The sequence below is a fragment of the Piliocolobus tephrosceles genome, chromosome 18 (genome assembly GCF_002776525.5).
Source record: "Piliocolobus tephrosceles isolate RC106 chromosome 18, ASM277652v3, whole genome shotgun sequence".
Classification (NCBI taxonomy): Eukaryota; Metazoa; Chordata; class Mammalia; order Primates; family Cercopithecidae; genus Piliocolobus; species Piliocolobus tephrosceles.
Window position 1 is genome coordinate 73,794,628 of NC_045451.1, and position 22,309 is coordinate 73,816,936.

The window sequence follows — 22,309 nt, forward strand, 5'->3', positions numbered from 1 at the left end:
CAGCACAGCACTGCGCCGAATACAGCAGGCAATTGTAAGACCACAGTAAGTATCTGTATACCGAAACTATCTAAACATAGAAAAGGTATAGTAAAAAAATGATATTCATAGAAACATGAGACCTATGGGACCATCACTGTCTGCAGTCCACGGTTAACCGAAATGTTACTGGGTGGCACATGACTGCATGTTCAAAACTGACTTTCAGATCTTCAACTGTCCTACTTCAAACCTGCTCCTCTCAAAGTCTTCCTCATCTCAGAAAATGGCAATTCTATTCTTCCAGATGCCCAGGCCAAAAACTTACAAGAAAGCTTCAATCCCTCTTTCTTTTCCATAATTTATATCCAAACCATCAGAAAACCCCAGCAACCACGTCTTTAAAATATACTGAGAATCCAGCTACTTCCTGCTACCACCTGGCTTCTGGCCACTTCTGCCTCTCAACTCAAGTACTGTAATCACCTCACCTCACACGAGGTCCTTGGCTTTTCCCTTGGTCCTGCCATGGTCTGTTTAGAGGAGCCAAAGTGATTTTGATGGAACAGAGGCAGGATGCTTAAAATTGTCCAGTGGCTTTCCCTGTCCTCAGGGTAAAAAGCGAAGTCCTTGACAGGGCCGACAAGGCTTTCCTGATCTGATGACACGCCATTCTCTGCCCTGTTCACTGATTCCAGCCACACTGGCTTCCCTGCATCCCTTAAATACTCCCAGGATCCTGCAGCCTCAGAACTTTGCCTTTCGGGTTTTCTCTGTTCGGAATGCTTCTCCCTCTTGGAGGAGCAACTATCTCACCTTCTCAGCAAGGTGTGCCATCTCCCATTGAAAAACAAATACCACAAATATACCCCCATCCCTGGTTTCCTTTCTTAGCACTTACCATCATCTATGTGCACATACTTTGTGTGTGCGTGCATTTCTAACTTTATCTTGTCTCCCCAACCCACTATCACTCACTACACTATCTGCTCCACGAGGCAGGTATTTTGCACTGTCTTCTTTGATTCATTTATTCCCAGTACCTAGAATGGTATCTGGCACACAGTAGAGGCTGACTAAAACTCCGGGTGTATTTCAAAGAGATGACGAGGCAGCCAGTGAATACATCCTGCAGCCAGCTCTGCCACCAGACCATACATGCCACACTGCATCTGGGGCTTTGTCTTGAGGAAGCAAAAAATCGGTGTCTGTTGTTCTGTTTGAGAAACTATGGGTTACAGATAACACACAGGAGAATCCCCTCCGTATCTCCTACTTCACAGAGCAATAGTGAGGGGGAAGAAACACCACTGGCACTCGTCTTCCTACCATGACGCCTACAGCTTCATTTTCAATCCCAACTCCACAAACACGTGCTGAGCATTTTATTCACCTACAGAACACAATACCAGGTGCAGTGCAAAAATAACAAGAAAGAAGACATGATTCTGAATTCCTGGGAGCTCCTAATCAAATAAAGAAAACAAACACTGAACACCTAGCACAGACTGTGCTATCAACTGTCATGCTACGGGAGTGGGATAAGGAGCAATTAAATTAGGGAAGGTTTACATCAGCATGATAGCTTGACTTTCTTGGGTTAAAATTATACCCACCATAACTAGAAACTTGATAATTTTTAAATACACTTTAATTTCTACTTTAATGTAGAAAAACTCAACAATTAAATGTTAGCCCTCTCAACAAAATTGTAATAGAAGACTAAATCTACCAAGATTTCAGAGGATGCTAATGAGGATGACAGAATGAAACAATGCTACTTTTGAGTAATGCTATAAAACTGTAATTCTTAGATATTCTTATACAACAGAAGTAAAATAAAACATCTAGTTTCTCAGTGTTTTCCACCTTCTTCTTAGGTAGAAGTTTCACAGACTCTCAAAAGTATTTGTCAATTTAGAAAATGAGATTAATATGGCTAAACTCCACAATTTACAGTGAGTCTTCCCTTCCGAAATAAAGACCCATAGGCATAGAAGCTGTCAAGATGATGTTGTCAGGCCAGGTGCAGTGGCTCACGTCTGTAATCCCAGCACCTTGCGAGGCCGAGGGCCGGCAAATCACCTGAGGTTCGAGAGCAGCCTGACCATCAGGGAGAAACTCCGTCTCTACTAAAAAAAACACGAAATTAGCCAGGCATGGTGGCACACGCCTGTAATCCCAGCTACTCAGGAGGCTACAGCAAGAGAATTGCTTGAACCCGGGAGGCAGAGGTTGTGGTGAGCTGAGATCGCGCCATTGTACTCCAGCCTGGGCAACAGGAGCGAAACTCTGCCTCAAAAAAAAGAAAAAAAGATGATGTCTGAATCCAGAGAAGAGTTATAAAGATTATCAACTTTTAAAATGAAACATATGTAAGGTTAAAATCTAACAAAAAAGGGTTTATAAGACAATTTGGATTAAACCTATTTTACTTGTTAACAAAAGATAAACTATTAAAAACAGTGAAATAGGGGACCTCCTCTTTCGGCTTTGGAGGCCCCTGTCCTTCTGTCCCTGTACAGGGGAGCTTCTTCCTTCTCCCTTCCTTCTTGCCCCTTCTTGCCTATTAAACTCTCTGCTCCTTAAAACCACACACAGAAAACAAAAAACACTAAAATAAATGCCAAATTTTGCTAACAAGTCAGGTGGCATGCAGATCACTGAATAAGAAAAATAAATACAATTAATACCTTAAAATAACCGTATCTCCATTTATCAACAGGAGCAATGTCAGACAGATGACTACTACCATGGAAAATCACACAAGTCTAACAATTATCTGATCACAGCAAGTTATGAATTATCTACCAATTTTTAAGGCATTTCTTCCTAAAACCACATTTTCACTTCCGCTTTATTTTGTTATCCTGTACTCCCAGCTACTCGGGAGGCTGAGGCAGAAGAATCACTGAACCCGGGAGGCGGAGGTTGCAGTGAGCTAAGATGGCATCACTGCACTCCAGCCTGGGCAACAAGAGTGAAACTCCATCTCCAAACAAAAAGAAAGTGTTATCTTACATTATTCACCAGACATATCAGAGATGAAATACAGTGTTTCAAGTTACAAAATACAATTGGACACTAACAGGCAGTCTCATGGGGAAATGAGCGGGTCACTGGTGAAGTCTGAGGAGCAATGGGTTTGTCCCAGTCAGTACCCACCTTAAACAAGGCATATGCTGTGAGTGCATTTCCACTCTGGGAGTTTTTCAGGATGCTTACCACACTGTCAGGTAACCCAATGAATTCTAGAAAAGGAACGACATTCACTCCTCTACAAAAAAAAAAAAAAAAGGTAACTTTCATATGTACAAACTTTTAAGGATATTTTCAAAAATTATCTGAAAATACCAAAATCACACTATAATTTTATTAAAATTTGCTTAAAAGTTGATTCTACATTATCAAGCACTTTACCTTTACTCTAAGAGAACATGTACAAAATGCAACATACACACAAACATTACATCACGTGGTATCTTACCGCCTACAACTCCTATTTGCTTCATGTGGGCATCCCAGTATGTTTAGAAAAAGAGGCAGTTATTAGAATAAAATTAGCAGCTTTAAGTAAAGTATGAGAAAAGGATTAGAATCATTTGCCTGGTCTTAGTTTCCTCAACCAAATACCACTTCCTTAGAATGCTCCAACTCACGTCTTAAGACCTAAAATTTTTACCTTTAAAATTACATGTTTTTTTTTTTTTTTTTTAATTTTTTTTAGACCAAGTCTTGCTCTGTCACCAGGCTGGAGCGCAGTGGCACAATCTAGGCTCACTGCAACCTCTGACTCCCAGGTTCACGCGATTCTCCTGCCTCAGCCTCCTGAGTAGCTGGGATTACAGGCACACACCACCACATCCAGCTAATTTTTGTATTTTTAGTAGAGACTGGGTTTCATCATGTAGGCCAGGATGGTCTCCACCTCCTGACCTCGTGATCCGCCCACTGCCCAGCCAATTACATGTAATTTTATGTGTAACATTGCACTGTAAAAGCAAGAGACATTTTAACGTCACGTTAGTGTGTTATCATGCAAAGAATAAATGATACTATGGGTTTGATGAAAACTTCACTTACTCTAAAAGGATGCTTCTATTAACATTCTTAAGGCAGGTGAAGAAGCAATTAACATTATTTCACAACAAATCTCTGGAAGCAGGAGAGAAGGCAGAGAAAGTCTCCAACCTGAGCCATGACTTCATTTCCAGTTTCCTGATTATTAACATTTCTGAGCCGTGACTTCTTCATTTCCAGTTTCCTGGTTAACATTCCTGAGCCCTGGCTTCCTCATTTCCAGTTTCCTGGTTATTAACAGTCCTGAGCCCTGGCTTCTTCATTTCCAGTTTCCTGGTTATTAACATTCCTGAGCCTTGGCTTCTTTATTTCCAGTTTCATGATTATTAACATTTTGCCACAATGGCTCTTGCTCTCCCTGGACACTGTGACCCTTCATCCCTAAATTAGAATGAAGACATTCACCTACACAAACATCACATTTATAACAGACACGCTAGTCTACAGTTAATATATAATCTAGATGACAGTTTCCTAAATTGTCCCAGTATATCCCTTATGGCTATTTTTCCTGTCTCTCTAGTCTGCTTTTCTCTAGAAGTACCTCTCAGCATTATACGGTGGAGGAGGGCAGGATGTCTTTCTTGACATTCAGATTTCTGAAGCATGCAGGCTGGCTACTTTTGGAAGGACCCCTCTCAACTTGGGTTTGTCTGATTGTTTCCTCAAGATGAGATTCAAGTTAAGTACTTTCCACAGGAAAACAACAGAATGGACACTGTCCACCTCAACACGTTACAACAAGGGACACATAAAGTCAGTCTGTCCATCCTTAGTGTAGCAGGATGAGCCACAGACAAAACCCTCCAGACACCAAGTTAAAGAAGGAAGGGCTTTATTCGGCTGGGAGCATCGCCAAGACTCACGTCTCAAGAGCCGAGCTCCGAGTGAGCAGTTCCTGTCCCTCTTGAGGGCTCACAACTCTAAGAGGGTCCATGTGAGAGGGTCATGATCGACTGAGCAAGCAGGGGGTACACGACTGGGGGCTGCATGCACCGGTAATCAGAACAGAACAGGGCAGGGCAGGGATTTTCACAGTGCCTTTCTATACAATGTCTGTAATCTGTAGGTAACATAACCAACTAGGTCAGGGTCGATCTTTAACTACCAGGCCCGGGGTGTGGCGCCGGGCTGTCTGCCTGTGGATTTCATTTCTGCCTTTTAGCTTTTACTTCTTTCTTTGAAGGCAGAAATTGGGCATAAGACAATATGAGGGGTGGTCTCCTCCCTTATTCCTCCCCTTTGAGACCTTCACTCAACAGTGGGAGTTCTCACTTTCATTCTCACTACCCATGTCTTCTTGCAAGACAGATCGACAGATTCATACAGTACACTTGTACTGAAGCATTCTGGTGAACTAAGGTAGTGACGAAGCTTTTTACCATTTGAAGAAGTACAGGTAGCAAACAAGGGAGCAGTAACCAGGTTCCTATTACTATTACGACTCCTATTGTAAGAGTTTTAAATCCTCCTAGCGCTGGGAACCATTTTCTAAACACGGCCCCAGGATTAAATCCATGCCACACTTGCACGGGCACATGTGCCAGTTTTGTCATATCTCCAACAATGTCTTCAACTACTTGCCCTTGATCAACTATGTGTAGACCAGCAACTAGTAAGGTTAAATTTCCCACAGACACCTCCTTCAGCTGCTAGCAAGGAGTCGAGAACCAATCTATTTGGATAGATAGCATTTCTCATCTGAGTTTCTTGACGGGCCAGAATAGTCAAGGCTCTGCCAGTCTTATTCGTGATTATTTCTAAGACAGTTTGTAACCATACGATTCAGCTGACCATGCAAACAAATGGGGGTCTGGTATCCCCACGAGCCGTCTTGTGCCCAAAGACCAGGCACATAATATTGTGTGATTCTCTCAGGGGGCCATTCATTCATCATCTTTCCAATTTCCTATAGCTATGCTTCTCTTCTCACAGGAAGCCTAGACAGGGAAGCCCAGGAGTTCGCCTGTCTTTATGGGCAGTAGGAAGAAAGATGGTTTAATAGTGCCAATACCACAACTACCTGCCCAGTGGTTGGGTAAGTTGGTGCAAGCTCTATGCCCACACATCCAGTATAATCCAGTGGGGGCTGTCCAGTCCCGGTGGGACTCCGGGTGGTTCCACACGGTTTGTAACTTTGGGAATTTACTGAACGGATTTTTCGTAGTGTGGTTTGAACTCCACTAGCTGGCTGTTTCTGTGGTACTATCGCACAGTTTTTGCCTAAGGCAGCTGAGCCTTCCCACGGGAAGAGTGACGTCCTTCCCCATTCCTGCTATACAGTACTGTCTAATGATTGAGGCTTTTAGGACCCAGAAGTTATCAGGGTTATTCTTTGGAGCTGGGAATTCATCAGGAACTGGGTCTGCAGGTACTAATTCTCAGGCTTCCCATGGCCACTGATCTCCCATTACAGTTCCTCCACATACATAACATGAAGTGACAATAAGAGACTGGGCTACATGCTCAGTTAATTGCAAAAACAAATTTCTTGTTTTTCCTGGAATTTCTGGTACTGGCACATTCAGTTCATCATAGAAGTTTTGAAATAATGGCTCAGGAGAACGTTTATAAACTTCTCCTCAAACCACGATATTCACTCGAGGATCCAGTCCAGCCCCATCAATTCCTAGGGTTACACGCTCCCCTTTTTTTCAGGGAGGATCAAGGGGGTTGGTTATTACTAGTTATAAGGGGTTACGCAGACCACTGGTACAGGAAGGGCCACTTTTCCCTTTCTGAAGGTGGACACGATCCTCTTCATTTTTTATACAAGTAGCCTAAATGACACAAGACCAGTATCCACATTCACTTCCACACAGTCCTAATTCCGACAAATGTACTTATTTTCTGCCATATAGCCTCTTTCCTAACTAAGAGGACCACATCCTATTCCTAACTTGTTACTATTAATGACAGCACAGGCATCAAACTTCAAGGCGACTTATTTGGACACCCCTTTTTCTTTTCTTTTGGTTAGCACTTTACTCGTATCATTTACGAGCCCCCACCAGTCCTTAGTCCTTAATCTTATTTCAAAAACTGTGGTCATGGGAGGCTCCGATGGGTCATAACACACATCAGGTTGGTCATTTCCTGGGCTACATACCTTGTATAGAATAGCATTATACAAACAAATTCTTTCTAGAGTCCCAGTACACTTATAATAACCATAAAATAATAGGACTGTAGCAACTTTTTGTCCTACCTCAGTGACTTGATGTACACACTGGGAATAGTCCTCAGTCTGAGGAAGGTCAGTTGAAGTCCTTACTGGACAAGCCCAAATTTTAAGGAAAATGAATCCCGTGATGAATTTTCTCATGCTTCAGCCGTGTGTGGACCAGTCAGCTTCTGGGTGTGACTGGGGCAGGGCTTGTCATCTTCTTCAGAGTCACTCTGCAGGCACTGGCGAAGCTGCTCCCACCCACGTACAGCTCACAGTCTACTGATGTTCAAGGACGGTCTCTGAGGTTGGGACCTCTACAATAAACTGAGTCAAACACCTTTACACAGTTATGTTCAACTGGGCTCTGTGATCCCGGGAGCAAGGTGGCAGAGTTTAGGGTATTGCAAACTTCAATGGTTACGTGGGGATTTTCACATAGCAAGCTTTGGTACTTGGTTCATCTAGCATTTGCTAGCCAATGATGGTCTTTGGTATTCATCAAAGTTACCACAGCATGGGGGACCTTTACATTCAGGTTTTGCCCAAGGGTTAGTTTACCTGCTTCTTGTGCTAACAGGGCCATTGCTGCCAGGGCCCTTAGACACGGGGGCCAGCCTTTAGAAACCCCGTCCAGTGGTTTTGAGAGATAGGCCATTGACCTTGGCCAGGGCTCCACAGTCTGGGTTAAAACTCTGCCATTTTTTCTCTTTCTGACAAAAAGGGTGTAAAGCATTTTGTCAGGTCAGGGAGTCCCAGGGCTGGGGCCGACATGAGTTTTTCTTTTAACTCATGAAAAGCTCATTGCTGTTGGTTGTAATAGATGTAGTTTATCCAATTTACATTTTTATTAACTGTCACCCACCAAAATATTGACTCAAATCCTACAGCTATTTGATTTCAAGCTTTAATTTGATCTGGTATTCCCCGTGGGACTCCAATTGTGTCTAAATAGACATGAGAGTCAAAAGACCCATTAGGAGCTTCTCTTGCTTTACAATGTCTTATTTTTCCTCCCTGTGGTTGATGAAATGCCAGGGTGAAAGGGATAGCCAATTGGCTAAAGTACAAGTGCCACGCTAGTTATTCAGCAGAGTGCCCAGTAAAGGTCCACCACAATACCACCACACATCTGCTGGGGGATGAACAAGGGCTGACTGATTGACAAGCCCTTCAAAATTCTGAAACTCAGTGCATCCCTTCAGGTCTCCAAGGAACGCTAAGTTTCCTCCCTGTCATGAGAGAACCGAAGTGAACTTTGTGTTGGGAGATGGAGGCTGGATGGCCCTCGGGGGCTGACCCGCAGGGTGCCGGACTTTGGGGTATAGCAGAGAGAGCTTGGCATGACTTATCACTTCAGGCTGTAGAATCCTGGAAAAGAGCTACCATGCAGCCCACGCCTGGTCAACTGGATGACCACCTTAGTGGAAGGGGGACAATCTGGGCCTCTGACCTGCCATGTGCCCAAGCATAACAACTGCTTTTGTTTCACGTGCGGGTGGAATATTTGATCCATTCCAATCGGGCATTTCCATCTTGGTATCCTGTCTTAATTGCCAACATTTGTGTTAAGTCTTTAACTTCTATGATCCTCTAGTAAAATATGATTTCAGGAAATTACAAAAACCAGTTGGGGCAGTCCATCCTTGCTCTTTAGTGGTCCACAGAATGTTGGACCAGCTATGGCATAAAAGCTCTATATTGGGAGCAAGACTCCCGGTTAACACTGGAGTCTTTATCAAAATTTCCCCAGATTAAATGGTCCTAATTTACTAATGCCCAGTCTGAGGAGAGTCAGGAGGGACAGAGGTACTTTTCTGAAGTAGAGAGCTGTCTTTGACTTGGCCACAGGGTATAACAAGGCAAACATTAAATGCAATACTTTGAGGCGAAACTGACTTGGTTATGTTAATAACTAGATGGTCAGCAATAGAGCGAGGAAAGAAGAAAGAGTAACAGAATAGATGAAAGAGTTAAATTTTTCTTAGCTTTAGTTTGGTAGGGTTTTCCCCTGGGACTATGGCCCATGATTCTGGAGGGGGTCGCACTTTCTTGACTCAGTTGTGTTGAGTCCATCCTTTTTTCACTGTATGAACAGCAGTCTTGGTGGAGAGCAGCACAAGGTAGGGTCCTTCCTAGGCTGGCTTGAGTTTCCTTTCTTTTCACCCTTTGATGAGAACGTGATCTTCAGGCTGGTGCTGGTTTACCGGAAATTCTAGGGGTGGTACATGTGCTAAAAGACTTTTACTTTTGAGGGAAGGGAAAGTGGAAGATAAACCAAGTATGTAATTTCTAAGACACTGATCTTTTGTTTTAAATGTGGGGACATCAGCAGTGGACTTTATAGTCCTTGGTGCCCTTCTACTGAGAAATTTCCTTTAGCACCTATTTTTATTAGTTTTTGGACCAAAGAAGCCAAGCACCACTTTATATTTGACAATGCTTCCGGTATGATTTTTATACCAGATAAGCTAAATTTCACCTTTAAAATATTAGTGTGTTATTAATGTTAAACTTAGTTTTAATAAAATTTTGTATACATATTTATTCAACTTTTTTTTAATGTCAGACCATGAGATTTTTAGATTCTTTTTAACCTCTTATGATCTTTGTTAAAGAGCAGGTTAGTGCTTTAAGAAAAACCCGTTGTGTTTTTACTTTAATGTCCAGTTCACAGAAACACCGATAATACCCCTTTAACTTTAGCTAGTATGTTTACACACAGAATTTTCTTTACAATTAAAGTTTTAAAACTTGCTTAAACCTTCAAAACAATAATTTTTTAACCTTTTAATGTAGGTAAAAATGTACATTTTTATACTTCCTTATAATCCTTTTATCAAAAGTATACTTTACTTTCCTTATACACCTTGCACATCAACTGGTTTTTTTTTTTCAATAGTTGTATACTAAGGAGGCCTAGTTACTTTTAAATTATACAACATTTCTTGCATAAATTCCTTTTTTAACACTTTTCTCTTTCACGACTTGCGCAGACAATTCTTTGAAATGCCCCAAATTTCTGACTTAATACAAACATTTCTTTGTTTAAACAACCAGTTAATTCATTTCAGGACAAGAATTTACTATATAACACTCTTTTTACATAAACTCTGCCCCCACTCCCTGCTTTTTTTTTTTTGAAGATGATAACCATTCTTTTCCAAAGCGAACTTTATGTCGGTGGACTAGACTGCCTAAGGCCACAAGATCAGAAGTTACTATAATACATGTCACCCTGTTAACTTTTAGCAAACTTTACTTTTGTTGAAAACCTTGTAAGTTAGGGATTTTAATTATCCTTTGCTATTAATAAGACCTTATTTTGTCCAAATTAACTCAGTAGTGATGGCTTTTTTTTTTTTCCTTCAATGACCCGGGAGGAACCATCGATCATCCTGTCCTGAAAGGAGCTCCTCCTAGGTCTGGTCGGACCTTTGCATGGTAATTAAGATTTATATGCCCTGTTAGGAAAACTTCTGGGATAAGGGAATTTTCAGTGGTTAATGTTAAATCATCCCTTTTTTATTTTTTTTAACTACTTGTATATTTCTCTTTCTTTGACTTTCTGTCTTTCTCTTTTTGACTTTCCTTTTGCCTCTGTCTCTTCCTCTCTCTTTTTCTCCTTGACTCCCTTTTTGTCTCTCTGTCTCTTTCTCTCTCTCTTTGCCTCTTTTCCTCTCTGTCTCCTTCCTCTCCCTCTCTCTGCTGGTCTGTCCTTGCCTCTGCCAGCCGCTTATGCTGCTGTTCTCTCAACCACTGTGGGGGGTTGGGGGGCATCTAAAACCAGCTCTAACCAAGTGTCTATGTATGGGAACTGGTCTGGGTGCTCTGGCTTACACGTTGCCTTGTGCCATACCTTTGAAACAAGGGACCTGTCCAGGCTTCCATCTGATGGCCAACCTACCTTTAATGCTGGCCAGTCTATTTCACACACAGTTATACGTTTTCCTGGTGTCACAGTAACACCGTAATCTCCCTTAAATCCTTTCTTCAAATTTTTCAACATAGTTCCTAGCGGAGGGGGCTTACTTTGTGCCTGCCCCATTCTTCAAGACAAAACACACACACCACAAAACAAAGAACGGGTAAAAAGGGCATACATACACTTCTACAGTTTACACCAAACCAGAATCAAAACCAAAATCAGAGTATCAAGAAATCCAAGCCAGCTCAAAACCAAAATCAAAGTATCAAGCAATCCAAGTCAAGTCAAAAACTAAAACCAAAGTGCCGGTACAGGCATGCCGTGGGTGATCAGGCCACGCTTCCACTCAAACGGAGCGGGCAAGTTTCCAAGACCAGTCTTACCAACTTTCAGATGTCCAGACTCCAAGTGCCAGTTCCTTCCCGGTGTTCAGCCACTGTGGCGATCCTCTGCAGGGGCCTGCCATGTGCTGCTCTGGCGAGGCATTCCACCGGGGCAATTGCCTACCAGGGAGCACTCTCAGGATCTGCATCGCCCAAGCTGGCCAGAGTCCCCCACATGGATGCTCCACAGGGCGGGCCTAAGCCGCCTAAGGGGGTTGCCTCAACCCTCCGTTAATCACCTCGCTTCCTGGTCAGGGAACCAAGAAATGTAGCAGGATGAGCCACAGACAAAATCCTTCAGACACCAAGTTAAAGAAGGAAGGGCTTTATTCGGCCAGGGGCATCGGCAAGCCTCCTGTCTCAAAAACCGAGCTCCCCGAGTGAGCAATTCCTGTCCCTCTTAAGGACTTAAAACTCTAAAGGGGTCCACATGAGAGGGTCGTGATCCATTGAGCAAGCAGGGGGTACGTGACTGGGGGCCACATGCACTGGTTATCACAACAGAACAGAACAGGACATGGATTTTCACAGTGCTTTTCCATACAATGTCTGTAATCTGCAGATAACATAACCAATTATGTCAGGGGTGGATCTTTAACTACGAGGCCCAGGGTGTGGCGCCGGGCTGTCTGCCTGTGGATTTCATTTCTGTCTTTTAGTTTTTACTTCTTTCTTTGGAAGCAGAAATTGGGCATAAGACAATATGAGGGGTGGTCTCCTCCCTTATTAGCATTACTGAGTTTGCCTCTTGGTGAAGGCAGGGCCCATAGACCTCCACTGTAAAAGCAGCTTTCCCTGTGTCATTAAGAAAGAGCACTGCCTAGATCTACTGTGATTACGGTAATGGTAAATTCTGAATCTATTTTTAATATTAACTAGGGAAAAGATGTCCCACTCTGTGACTTCATCATAATACTAAGCAGCCAGGGAGCACCCTCAGCAGACATGGCTGATTGTCCTCAAGAAAGGACTATTAAAATTACTTATCATCAGAAGTCAGAGGAAAACAGAACAACGTAAGGAAACTTTTAACAGATAAATTAAAAAATAAACTATGAGTCCAATCTCATTTCTTCTACCTTCAGTTTCAATTCTTTTTCAAATATCTTTCTAGATAACAACTAAATCTCATTAACATAAGGGTTAGGCCAGGCGCGGTGTCAACACTGTCAACACTTGTCTCTTTAAAAAATTAAAAATAAAAGATCATACAACAATGGACTGAGACTCCAGGAACAAACTGACTGCATCGTCACTGGCTTGTGTCCTTTGTCAGAAAAAGAAGCAAGCATCTAGTTCCACTTTTTTTTTAGATGGAGTTTTGCTCTGGGCTGGCATGCAACAGCATGATCTCGGCTCACGGCAACCTCCACCTCCTGGGTTCAAGTGATTCTCCTGCCTCAGCCTCCTGAGTAGCTAAGATGACAGGCTCTGTAATCCTGTAGTGTAATGCACCACCACGCCCGGCTAATTTTTGTATTTTTAGTAGAGATGGGGTTTCTCCATGTTGGTCAGGCTGGTCTCGAACTCCCGACCTCAGGTGATCCACCCACCTCAACCTCCCAAAGTGTTGGGATTACAGGCGGGAGCCACTGCGCCCTGCCCCACTTATTTCTATTGATTTGATGACTTTTCTTAAAAATAACTTTCATTTCCCCTGGAAGTACTGAATGTGAAGTATTAATGAGGGTCTGATTCAAACAGAAACATCTATTGTTTGTCACTTTCTACTCTGAACTGCCCACAGCCAGCCAGGAATCTGTGCTTCACAAACTGCCAGCTTTACAACCGTTTCCACAGAGGAAGAAACACACAAGGACAACGGCACATTCGCCGTCTGGATACAGTGCAGTAGAAATCAATCAGGGTTTTGCCTCAGAGTGGGTCTGTAACTTCAGGAACTTGAGGTCGCAAACACAAGGCATCTAAATGCAGGAACCACACCACCACTGCTGAGCCACATTTGACCAAACTACAGCACTCTGGACAGAGGACATCAGATCCCTGTAAGGCTTTGCCAGATAGGAGTGGCAACGAAGCTCACTTTAAAATAAAATCTATTAGCATGCACAATTTAGAACTCCCTGAAATAAAGAATTTCAAAAGCCTGAGAACTTCATCACTCTGTTAACTAAATACAGAATGACATTTTGCTCTGCAGTGCCTAGAAAGGCAGTAACGCGACCTGTCAGAGTAACTAAGACAAACGCTGGTCAGTAACAAGGCATGATGTCAAATGCCCGTCTTTCCAGCTACAAACTAGTTTTCTCCCTTTCTTTTAATAGTAATAGGCAACAAGCAAATAACACAGAACTTTTTTCAGCTAAAACAAACAAACAAACGAACAACACTGAAATATAACTAGCTTCTTGTCAGGTGAACTGACAATCTGTATTTAGTATAATCAACTTCAATTTTTACAATACAATCATCCTACAGTGAAAATATTCTAATTTTTTTCTTTCATCCATTAGTCTGATTTTTTTAAGCATTACTTGTGATTAAGATGTTCATTTAGAACACATCGACTTTCACATTTTGAAGGATCTAAAAACCTCAGGGAGGACTGTTCTGGAAAGCAATTTGTCCTGTCCACTATAAATTCTCTACGTGATGCTATGACAGAATTGACACAGTGGTCGTGGCAGGTAGTACTGGTGGTCTGGCAACCAGATTCCTATGCTAACAAATAGCCCCAAAGCAAGGTGTAATGGGGAAGGGTATTATTTTAAAGTTGACAGTTGTACCACCATGTTTACATATAAGCATTCTGCAAAAAAGGAGGGGGGAAAACAAAACTAAGAAAGTTGCATTTTACAGGGGATGGCAGAGTATCACCCACAACTGCTTTAGATGCCACACAGCACTGAAGAAATCTTAAGCATTATTAAGATCACTAGATTATTCTGGGTCTGCTTTTTCAGTTACAGAACTTTTACCAAAAAGAATAAGGAAAAGTAAAAGGAACAAAAACATTATTCTTAATAACCTAAATGAGAATCTCATATTCAATTAATTAAAAGCTTGAATTTCTCCCTCTCAGGCCAGCCAGGAGGCGGAATGCCTTGCCTTATCATACATGGGCAACCTGACGAGGGCAAAAGAAAGAAGTATTTTTCATGTCATCTTTCACAGACTGAATCACAAAAATCCTCCATGACTCAAAAAAGGAAATTTAGTATGTAGAAATCCATTCATTACATAACAGGACTGAATGCCTACAATAACTTTTGATCAAAATGGTAACTGTATGTTCTGTGAAAAAACCAAGGGCAGTTTTGAAGACTTCTATAAATATTAAACATGTCCAAAAATGTCATTAATAAACCAAGAAACAATTCCATACAATATACACCTAAAGAATCTTCTGCAAGTAAAGATACAATTCTTAAAGAAAATGATATGCAACAAAGAAGGATATAATTAAATAACAGGAACATAATGTAAAGATACAAAGTGAAACAGAACAGCATCAATTACACAAGGTGAAAAAAAATCCTTTCAGAAATTTTGTCAAGAAACCTATGTAATCCTGTGTTCCCAAAAATAAGTAGTTTCTATTCCATCACCCTGGAAGAGTTCATTATAGCTTAGTCTGCAATAGGCTGCTTCTAAGGAGTGAGCTTCATGTACAACACTAACCATAATTTGTTAATGTCTTGATATCAAGCCGTTAAATATAATCAAGCACTGAAAACCACTCAACTCTGGAAAGTATAAAGTAATTCTCAACCCATTAGGAGAGTTTACTGAAGTGTTTAGGTCCTTCATGCACACCAGGCCCAGACACAGAGGAACGGGCATTCGGTCAACTAGTGGCAGAAATGGGAAATCACTGGCCCTCCTGCACCTAAAGCAGTGTGAAGCAAATAACCTACCTCATTAAGGGGAAGGCACAGTATTAACAAGAGAGACGCACTGAAAATTGTATGTTTCAAAACACTGGGAGGCTAGACCTACCAGATTCACTTCTGATCAGAACAAAAGACCTTTCCTTGACACTTACTGGACTTGAGTACTATCAATGCAAACAGATTAGCCGGGCTTTGGGAAAATCTTGCAAATTTCCCACCAAAACCATACACATGGCAAAATAGATATCTTTTCATATTTATGAACATTCTAAGAAATACATAATTACGGAGTCATGGTGCTGTCAAATTTCTGAAATTGTATTTTATGTCTGTGCTCTCCTGAATGCCAGGATGAGATCTGCATATAGGAGAGTGTGTGCTTTGGGATCAGACACACCTAATTGGGTTTTTAGTCCAGGCAACACTTCTTAGCAGCTGAGTTATTTTGGGAAAAGCTGAACTGTTTTTACTTCTCCTTGCCTAATAATCTGTTTTTTCATTCATAAAATGGGTATAATTGTGTACTTGCTTTATATGGTTGCTGGGACGATTAAATAAGATGAAACAGTTAAAAATTACACCAGACGCTTGCTCCAAACAGGAAGCAAATATTAGCTATTATTATTAAGATGTGAAAAAAGCTATGAAAAAGTTATCCTCTATGGATGAAACACATTAAAGCATTTCAAAATCTAAAGCTATCATTAGTACAATTAAAAAGATTAATATTCTAGTAAGACAGGGAAAGACATTCAACTAAGCAAAAACTTACTTCAAGGCCGCATAATAAAATGTTCCAAACCAAACACCAGAAGTTATTAGATGCACTGGAATCAGAACTTTTCCATACTGTCTAAATGTCTTCTTGAATCGTTGATAAAGACTAATAGATTTGTCTTGCAAAGGATCAGGCTCTTCCTTTTTTTCTGGAGTTCCCTGAGCTGTGCCACTGGATGAAAAAACCCTCTTGAATGAAACACGTTGCTTCCCTTGCTTGTGGCGAAGGACTCCTGGTTGGGGTGAATGATCATCCAATGGCCTCCTTTCCTTTGCAACACACTGGGCAGCAGATAAATTCAACCATTGTTTTTGAGGGCCTTGTACCAAAACCACTTTGGATTCAGCATTGTACAAAAGTAAACGTCCCTTTACATTTTGACAGCGTCCAAAAAGACCAGCATTATGTGGTTCCAAGCATGTCCTGCGTGCCAGTCGAGATACAGTCCGTGGTACATTCCACTGCATTTTGAAGAGTGTTGATGGGTTTCAGCTTCTATAAAGACAATTTTTTTAAAAAAATTAGGTAATACTGAGGCTTCCATTTTACATCAATTCATTTGAAAATCAATCATTAACCATCAGGAAGTAAAAAGAGACACTGCTACATACTCCACAAAAACTGATGTTAGGGTATACAGTTTAAGCACAGCGTAATTTTAAAATCTCATTAAGGCCAGGTGCAGTTGCTCATACGTGTAACGACAGCACTTTGGGAGGCCAAGGTGGGTGGATCACCTGAGATCACAAGTTTCGAGACCAGCCTGGCCAACATGGCAAAACCCCATCTCCACTAAAAATACAAAAATTAGGCAGGTGTGGTGGTGGGCACCTGTAATCCCAGCTACTCAGGAGGCCAAGGCAGAAGAATCACTTGAACCCAGGAAGCGGAGGGTGCAGTGATCTGAGATCGCACCACTGCCCTCCAACCTGGATGACAGAGCAAGACTCCATCTCAGAAAAATAAAATAAAATAAGCCAGGTGCAGTGGCTCACGCCTGTAATCCCAGCACTTTGCGAATCCGAGGCAGACGGATTGCTTGAGGTCAGGAGTTCGAGATCAGCCTGGCCAACATGGCAAAACCCTGTCTCTACTAAAAATACAAAAATTAGCTGGGTATAGTGGCACGCACCTGTAATCCCAGTTACTCAGGAGGCTGAGGCATGAGAATTGCTTGAACCCAGGAGGTGGAGACTGCAGTGAGTTGAGATCATGCCACTGTACTCCAGCCTGGGCAACAGAGTAAGACTCCGTTTCAAAAATAAAATAAAATAAAAATCTCATAAAACACACCATTTAAATATGATATGGTAAACTAGTCCAGCTGGCACCATGGGGAATAATGTTTTGAGGCCTCTTATTCTATAGAAACAGTGTAGTATAGTGGGGGGGGGGGGGAAATAAGATGTGGGTTCTGATGCTTTGGAGATCTAATTCTACATAATTCCCTTTCAGACTCCAAGCCCAGGTCCACTACTAAAATGAAGATTACTTACAGGATTGTTACCAGGAATTACACAAAATTTCTGATGTAAAGACACTTTTGTAAACTAATGAGCATCATAAAAGTGTCATTTATGATTACAAATGTTGAGATCTGATGAACAGTTGATATTAGCATTATTTACACTATAATGCCTTCAGACTGTTATCAAGTTATAAATCACTTATGCTACTGAATGGCAAGAAGAGACAGCCTGATATTTATTTTCTTCCCCACCCTCATATCAATGGGGGGAGAGAAAAAAAGTGTACGGTGATGTCTCACTATTTGATCTGGCATCGGCATAGAACCAAGATTTACAAGACAGCCAGACACAGTGGCTTGGGCTTGTGGTTCCAGCTACTCGGGAGGCTGAGATGGGAGGACACTGGAGTCCAGGTATTTAAGGCTATATATAGGCATTTGTGAACAGCTACTTCACTCCAGCCTGGACAATACAGCAACACTGCAAGTCTTTTTTTAAAAAAAAAGAATCATAGAGACTTCCGGATAATTACTTAGCCTCTCTAGACAAAGGTTTTCCTGGTGGCAAATGTAACTACAGTAGCCACTGCCATATAGTCAATCAGTCCCCTTCCTTCAACATCAGGTGTTGCCACACAAGCCTTCCCACTCCCAATGCCAGCTCTACCTTACTACTTCTAACATGTTGAGAACAGATAATTTAACTGTATCCTAAATAACAGACAGTGAGATCTGATTTAGCACCCCAATAAATTAGCACTCCAATAAATACAGATACTCCATCTTACATGAATATTCTTTATCTGGTGTACAAAGATGACTGGCAAAACAAAAACTGTCATCGTATAAAAACATTCGTTAGTAATTATCCACCAATAAAAATTAATCCCGACTCATCCCTCCCTAATGAATAATTAACATCAGCTCCTAACAGACTCTCACAGATAATCTGACAAAAGTACAAATGAGTTGATAAGGGAAACTACAAATCTTGCAAAATAAATAGGCCCCCAAGAAGTATTTTAAAAAGTGATACTGGGCCAGGAGCGGTGGCTCACACCTGTAATCTCAGTACTCTGGGATGCTGAGGTGGGCACATCACCTGGTGAGGAGTTCGAGACCAGTCTGGCCAACATGGTGAAATCCCACCTCTCCTAAAAATACAAACAAAATTAGTCAGGCATGGTGGTGCACACCTGTAATCCCAGCTACTTGGGGAGGTTGAGGCAGGAGAATCACTTGAACCCCAGAGACGGAGGCTGCAGTAAGCCAAGATCGAACTACTGCACTCCAGCCTGGGCAAGAGAGTAAGACTCGTCTCAAAAAAAAGAAAAAAAAAAAAAAGTGATACTAGGGACTAATTTCAGACAAAGCAGACTGCAAACATTCTTTGATTATTAGAGTTAAAGAGGAGCACTGTATAATAGCAATAATGAAAAGAAGACATAACAATCCTAAACATGTATATACCTAACAAGAGAGGATCAAAATAAATGAGGTGAAAACAGAACAGAAAGGAAGAAAGAAATCCACTCTTAGAGATGTCAATACTCTGGTCAACAACCTTGATAAACCCAGCAGGCAGAATGTCTGTAAGGACAGAGTTAAACTAAACAACAATGTTAATCAATTTTATCTAATTGACATTTACAGAATACTACATTGAACAGCAGCAGAATATACACTCCCCTCAAGTTCACATGGAACATTCAACAAGCAGACCCCATGTTGGGCCATTAAATACACTGTAACAAATTCTAAAAAATGAAAATCATGCCAAGATATGTTCTCAAACTACAACAGAAGTATACTAGAAACCATTAACATAAAGATAGCTGGGAACTCGCCCCAACCCCAATTATGTGGAAATTAAACAACATACTTCTAAAAAAAAAAATCTTCAAACTTCTAAAAAGAAATTTAAAAATACTTTGAGGTAATTGAAAACAAAAATACAACTTAACAGAATCTGTGGGATACAGCAAAGCAGTGCTTTGAGGACTAAACTTTGACCTTTTTCCTCTTGCCCAAATTCCTGTCTAAGGGGTCTGGGGAGTCACACCCTGCAAACCACGAAATTTCACCAGAGGGGTTTTATTTAACCCTGTATAAATGGCTACTTTCCAACTTGACTCTGGCATAACATCGCATGACAGATAAAGAAGGAAATCAAAATATTTTACCCCAAAACATGCTTCTTTGCCATATTTTGAAATGATCCTGCAAAGTCTTTTTTTTGGTGGAGAAAAACTGTATTTGTAAAGACTCTATTAACATAATCAGAACCCCGCTTCCAGGTTTTCTCAAGCCTGAAGCGGTTAACTGAGAGTCTAGCACCTTTTAAAGGTCTGAATCAGAAACATCTGCCACCTATTGTCTCTAAGGGCAGCCACCTTTGAGACTTTATCTAAGAACTAAGAACCTTGGTATCCACAACCCCTTATCTTAATTCAGACACTCTTTTCTATTGATTCCAGGTCTTTAGATAATAACTCTTCCAACCAATTGCCAATCAGAAAATCTTTTAATCCAGTTATGACCCATATGTCCCCACTCTGAATTGTCCTGCTTTTCCACATGGAACCAATGTATATGTATACCCCACCTATACTGACTGATGTCTTATGCCTCCCTAAAATGTTTACAGCCAAGCTGTAACCCAGTCACCTTAGGCACGTGTTCTCAGAAATTCCTGAGACTGTCTCAGACCTTGGTCACTCATATTTGGTTCAAAATAAACCTCCTTAAACATTTCACAGAGTTTGACTCTTTCATCAACAGCTTACAGGAAGGATGCACATGCTAGAAAAGTAAGATCTATACTCAATACGCTAAGTTACCTCCTTAAGAAACTAGAAAAGAGAAGCAAGCAGAAAGAAATAATAAAAATCAGAGCAGAAAGCAACGAACATGAGGAAAAGAAAACAAAAAATATCAACAAAACCAAAACCTAGTTCTTTGGGAAAAAAATTGAAAAAAACTGTAAATCTCTAGCCAAGATAAGTAAGAGAGAAAACAAATGACCAATATTAGAAATGAAAGAGGAGTCATAACTGATCCCACAGATATTGAAAAAGTAATAAAGGAGTACTATGAATAACTTTAACTCGATGCCTGTGAGAAAAGATCTTATCTGAGGAATTCAAGTATTTTTAACTATCAGGCCCAAAGAGACATTAAAATGAGACTGAAATCACGCCGTACCTCCCCTCACCAACCCACCTCCTCTGAGTTGTGTATTCACCTCTTGAAACTGCTTGTTATTGCCATAAGTAGCTACGAATTAACCTAATAATGCTATAATTCACAGTCTATAGCTTCACAACACATAGCCAACAACTCAATGCTACATCTGTAAACCAGTGAGAATTCCTGACAAGGAACTCTTTATTAGTTCATTCCCTGTCCCCCACAATTTGGCCTTTAAAAATCCACTTGCTTATAACTGCTGCTAGGAAGTGTGTATATTCAGGGCAACCTGAGTCTATGCTCCTGGGTTGCAATCTTCAGGCTTTGCCCAAATAAACCCTCTACTTACAATAATTTTGCTTCAGCTTGTTTCAGGTTGACACCCACAAAATTGATAACTTAGATGAAATAGACCAAGTCCTCAAAAAGACAAACTGCCAAAACCCACACAAGGAGAAACAAAAGACTTTAATAATCTTATATTCATTATGCATTAAAGAAATGGAATCAAAAATTAATAACCTTTCCAAAAAAAAAAAAAAAGAACCCAGGCTCAGATTATTTGACTAGTGAATTCTACCAAACATTTAAGGAAAAAATTATACAATTCAGAAAACACAGGCAGAGAAGACTAACTCATTCCATGAGGCCAAAAGTGCCCTAATACCAAAACCAGCTACATATAATCCAAGAAAGGAAAACTACAGACTAATACCTCTTATAAACATAAAAAGTAAAAATCCTCAACAAAATATTAGCAAGTCAAATCCAACAATGTCTAAAAACAATCATACACCTTGACCCAGTGGAATTTAATCCAGATATGCAAAGGCAGTTCAACATTCAAGATTCAACTGAGAATAAAAATGAAATTGTGATGTCCCAACTGACTGAATGGACCTCCTCTTGGCCAAGCGGACCCTGGCGAAACCTTGGAAGCTGAGTTCAGGTCACACGCCTGTTACAGGTAGTTAGACAGGTATGCGGGGGCAGGAGAGGGCTCTCTCCCACCCACTAGAGATGTCTGGTGATGGTTCAGCAATTATCACACTACCTTTCTAAAAGTGATAAACTGGCAGCAGGGGCCAGAGAGAGGACATTCCCTGATGGTCCACACCTGTTACACTCAAGCGTTAATTGAATGCAGGCACCAGGGAGAAGCAAAAAGGGCTTCCAATAAAATCTCAGGTGTTGGATGAGTGAGCCAGGCACACACATTAGAGACAAAATGGCAGAGTATGACCTTCCAGGAGCACTCCACAAGAAAAGGGAAGAAAGCCTCATATGGATGTGCATACAACTTCCTAAACACACTGCTCGTGCTCACTTCCCAAGTGTAAGGAGGGCACCGTACATGCAGGTAGCCCACCCTAAGGAGAATCATGGGAAAAGTGTGCAAGACACTGGAAGTGGGTCAGCCTATGAAGTCGTGGGATCACGGTTAAACACTGCACTTACCCTTCACATGCCCGCTTGGGTCTTTC

The 22,309-nt window shown here is 41.3% G+C and overlaps 1 protein-coding gene across 2 annotated transcripts in view; it reads right to left on the bottom strand.

Moving 5' to 3' along the window:
- The window catches only part of FAM210A (family with sequence similarity 210 member A), a 60,340-nt gene that overhangs the window by 3,077 nt on the left and 34,954 nt on the right, over positions 1-22,309 (bottom strand). For both annotated transcript variants that reach the window (XM_023228498.1, XM_023228499.2), the window contains 2 exons: positions 16,163-16,663; positions 3,145-3,256 (listed from right to left, as the gene is read on the bottom strand). In XM_023228498.1, coding sequence (XP_023084266.1) covers positions 3,145-3,256; positions 16,163-16,635 — 585 coding nt within the window. In that variant the 5' untranslated portion in view covers positions 16,636-16,663. The remainder of the gene's footprint in view (positions 1-3,144; positions 3,257-16,162; positions 16,664-22,309) is intronic.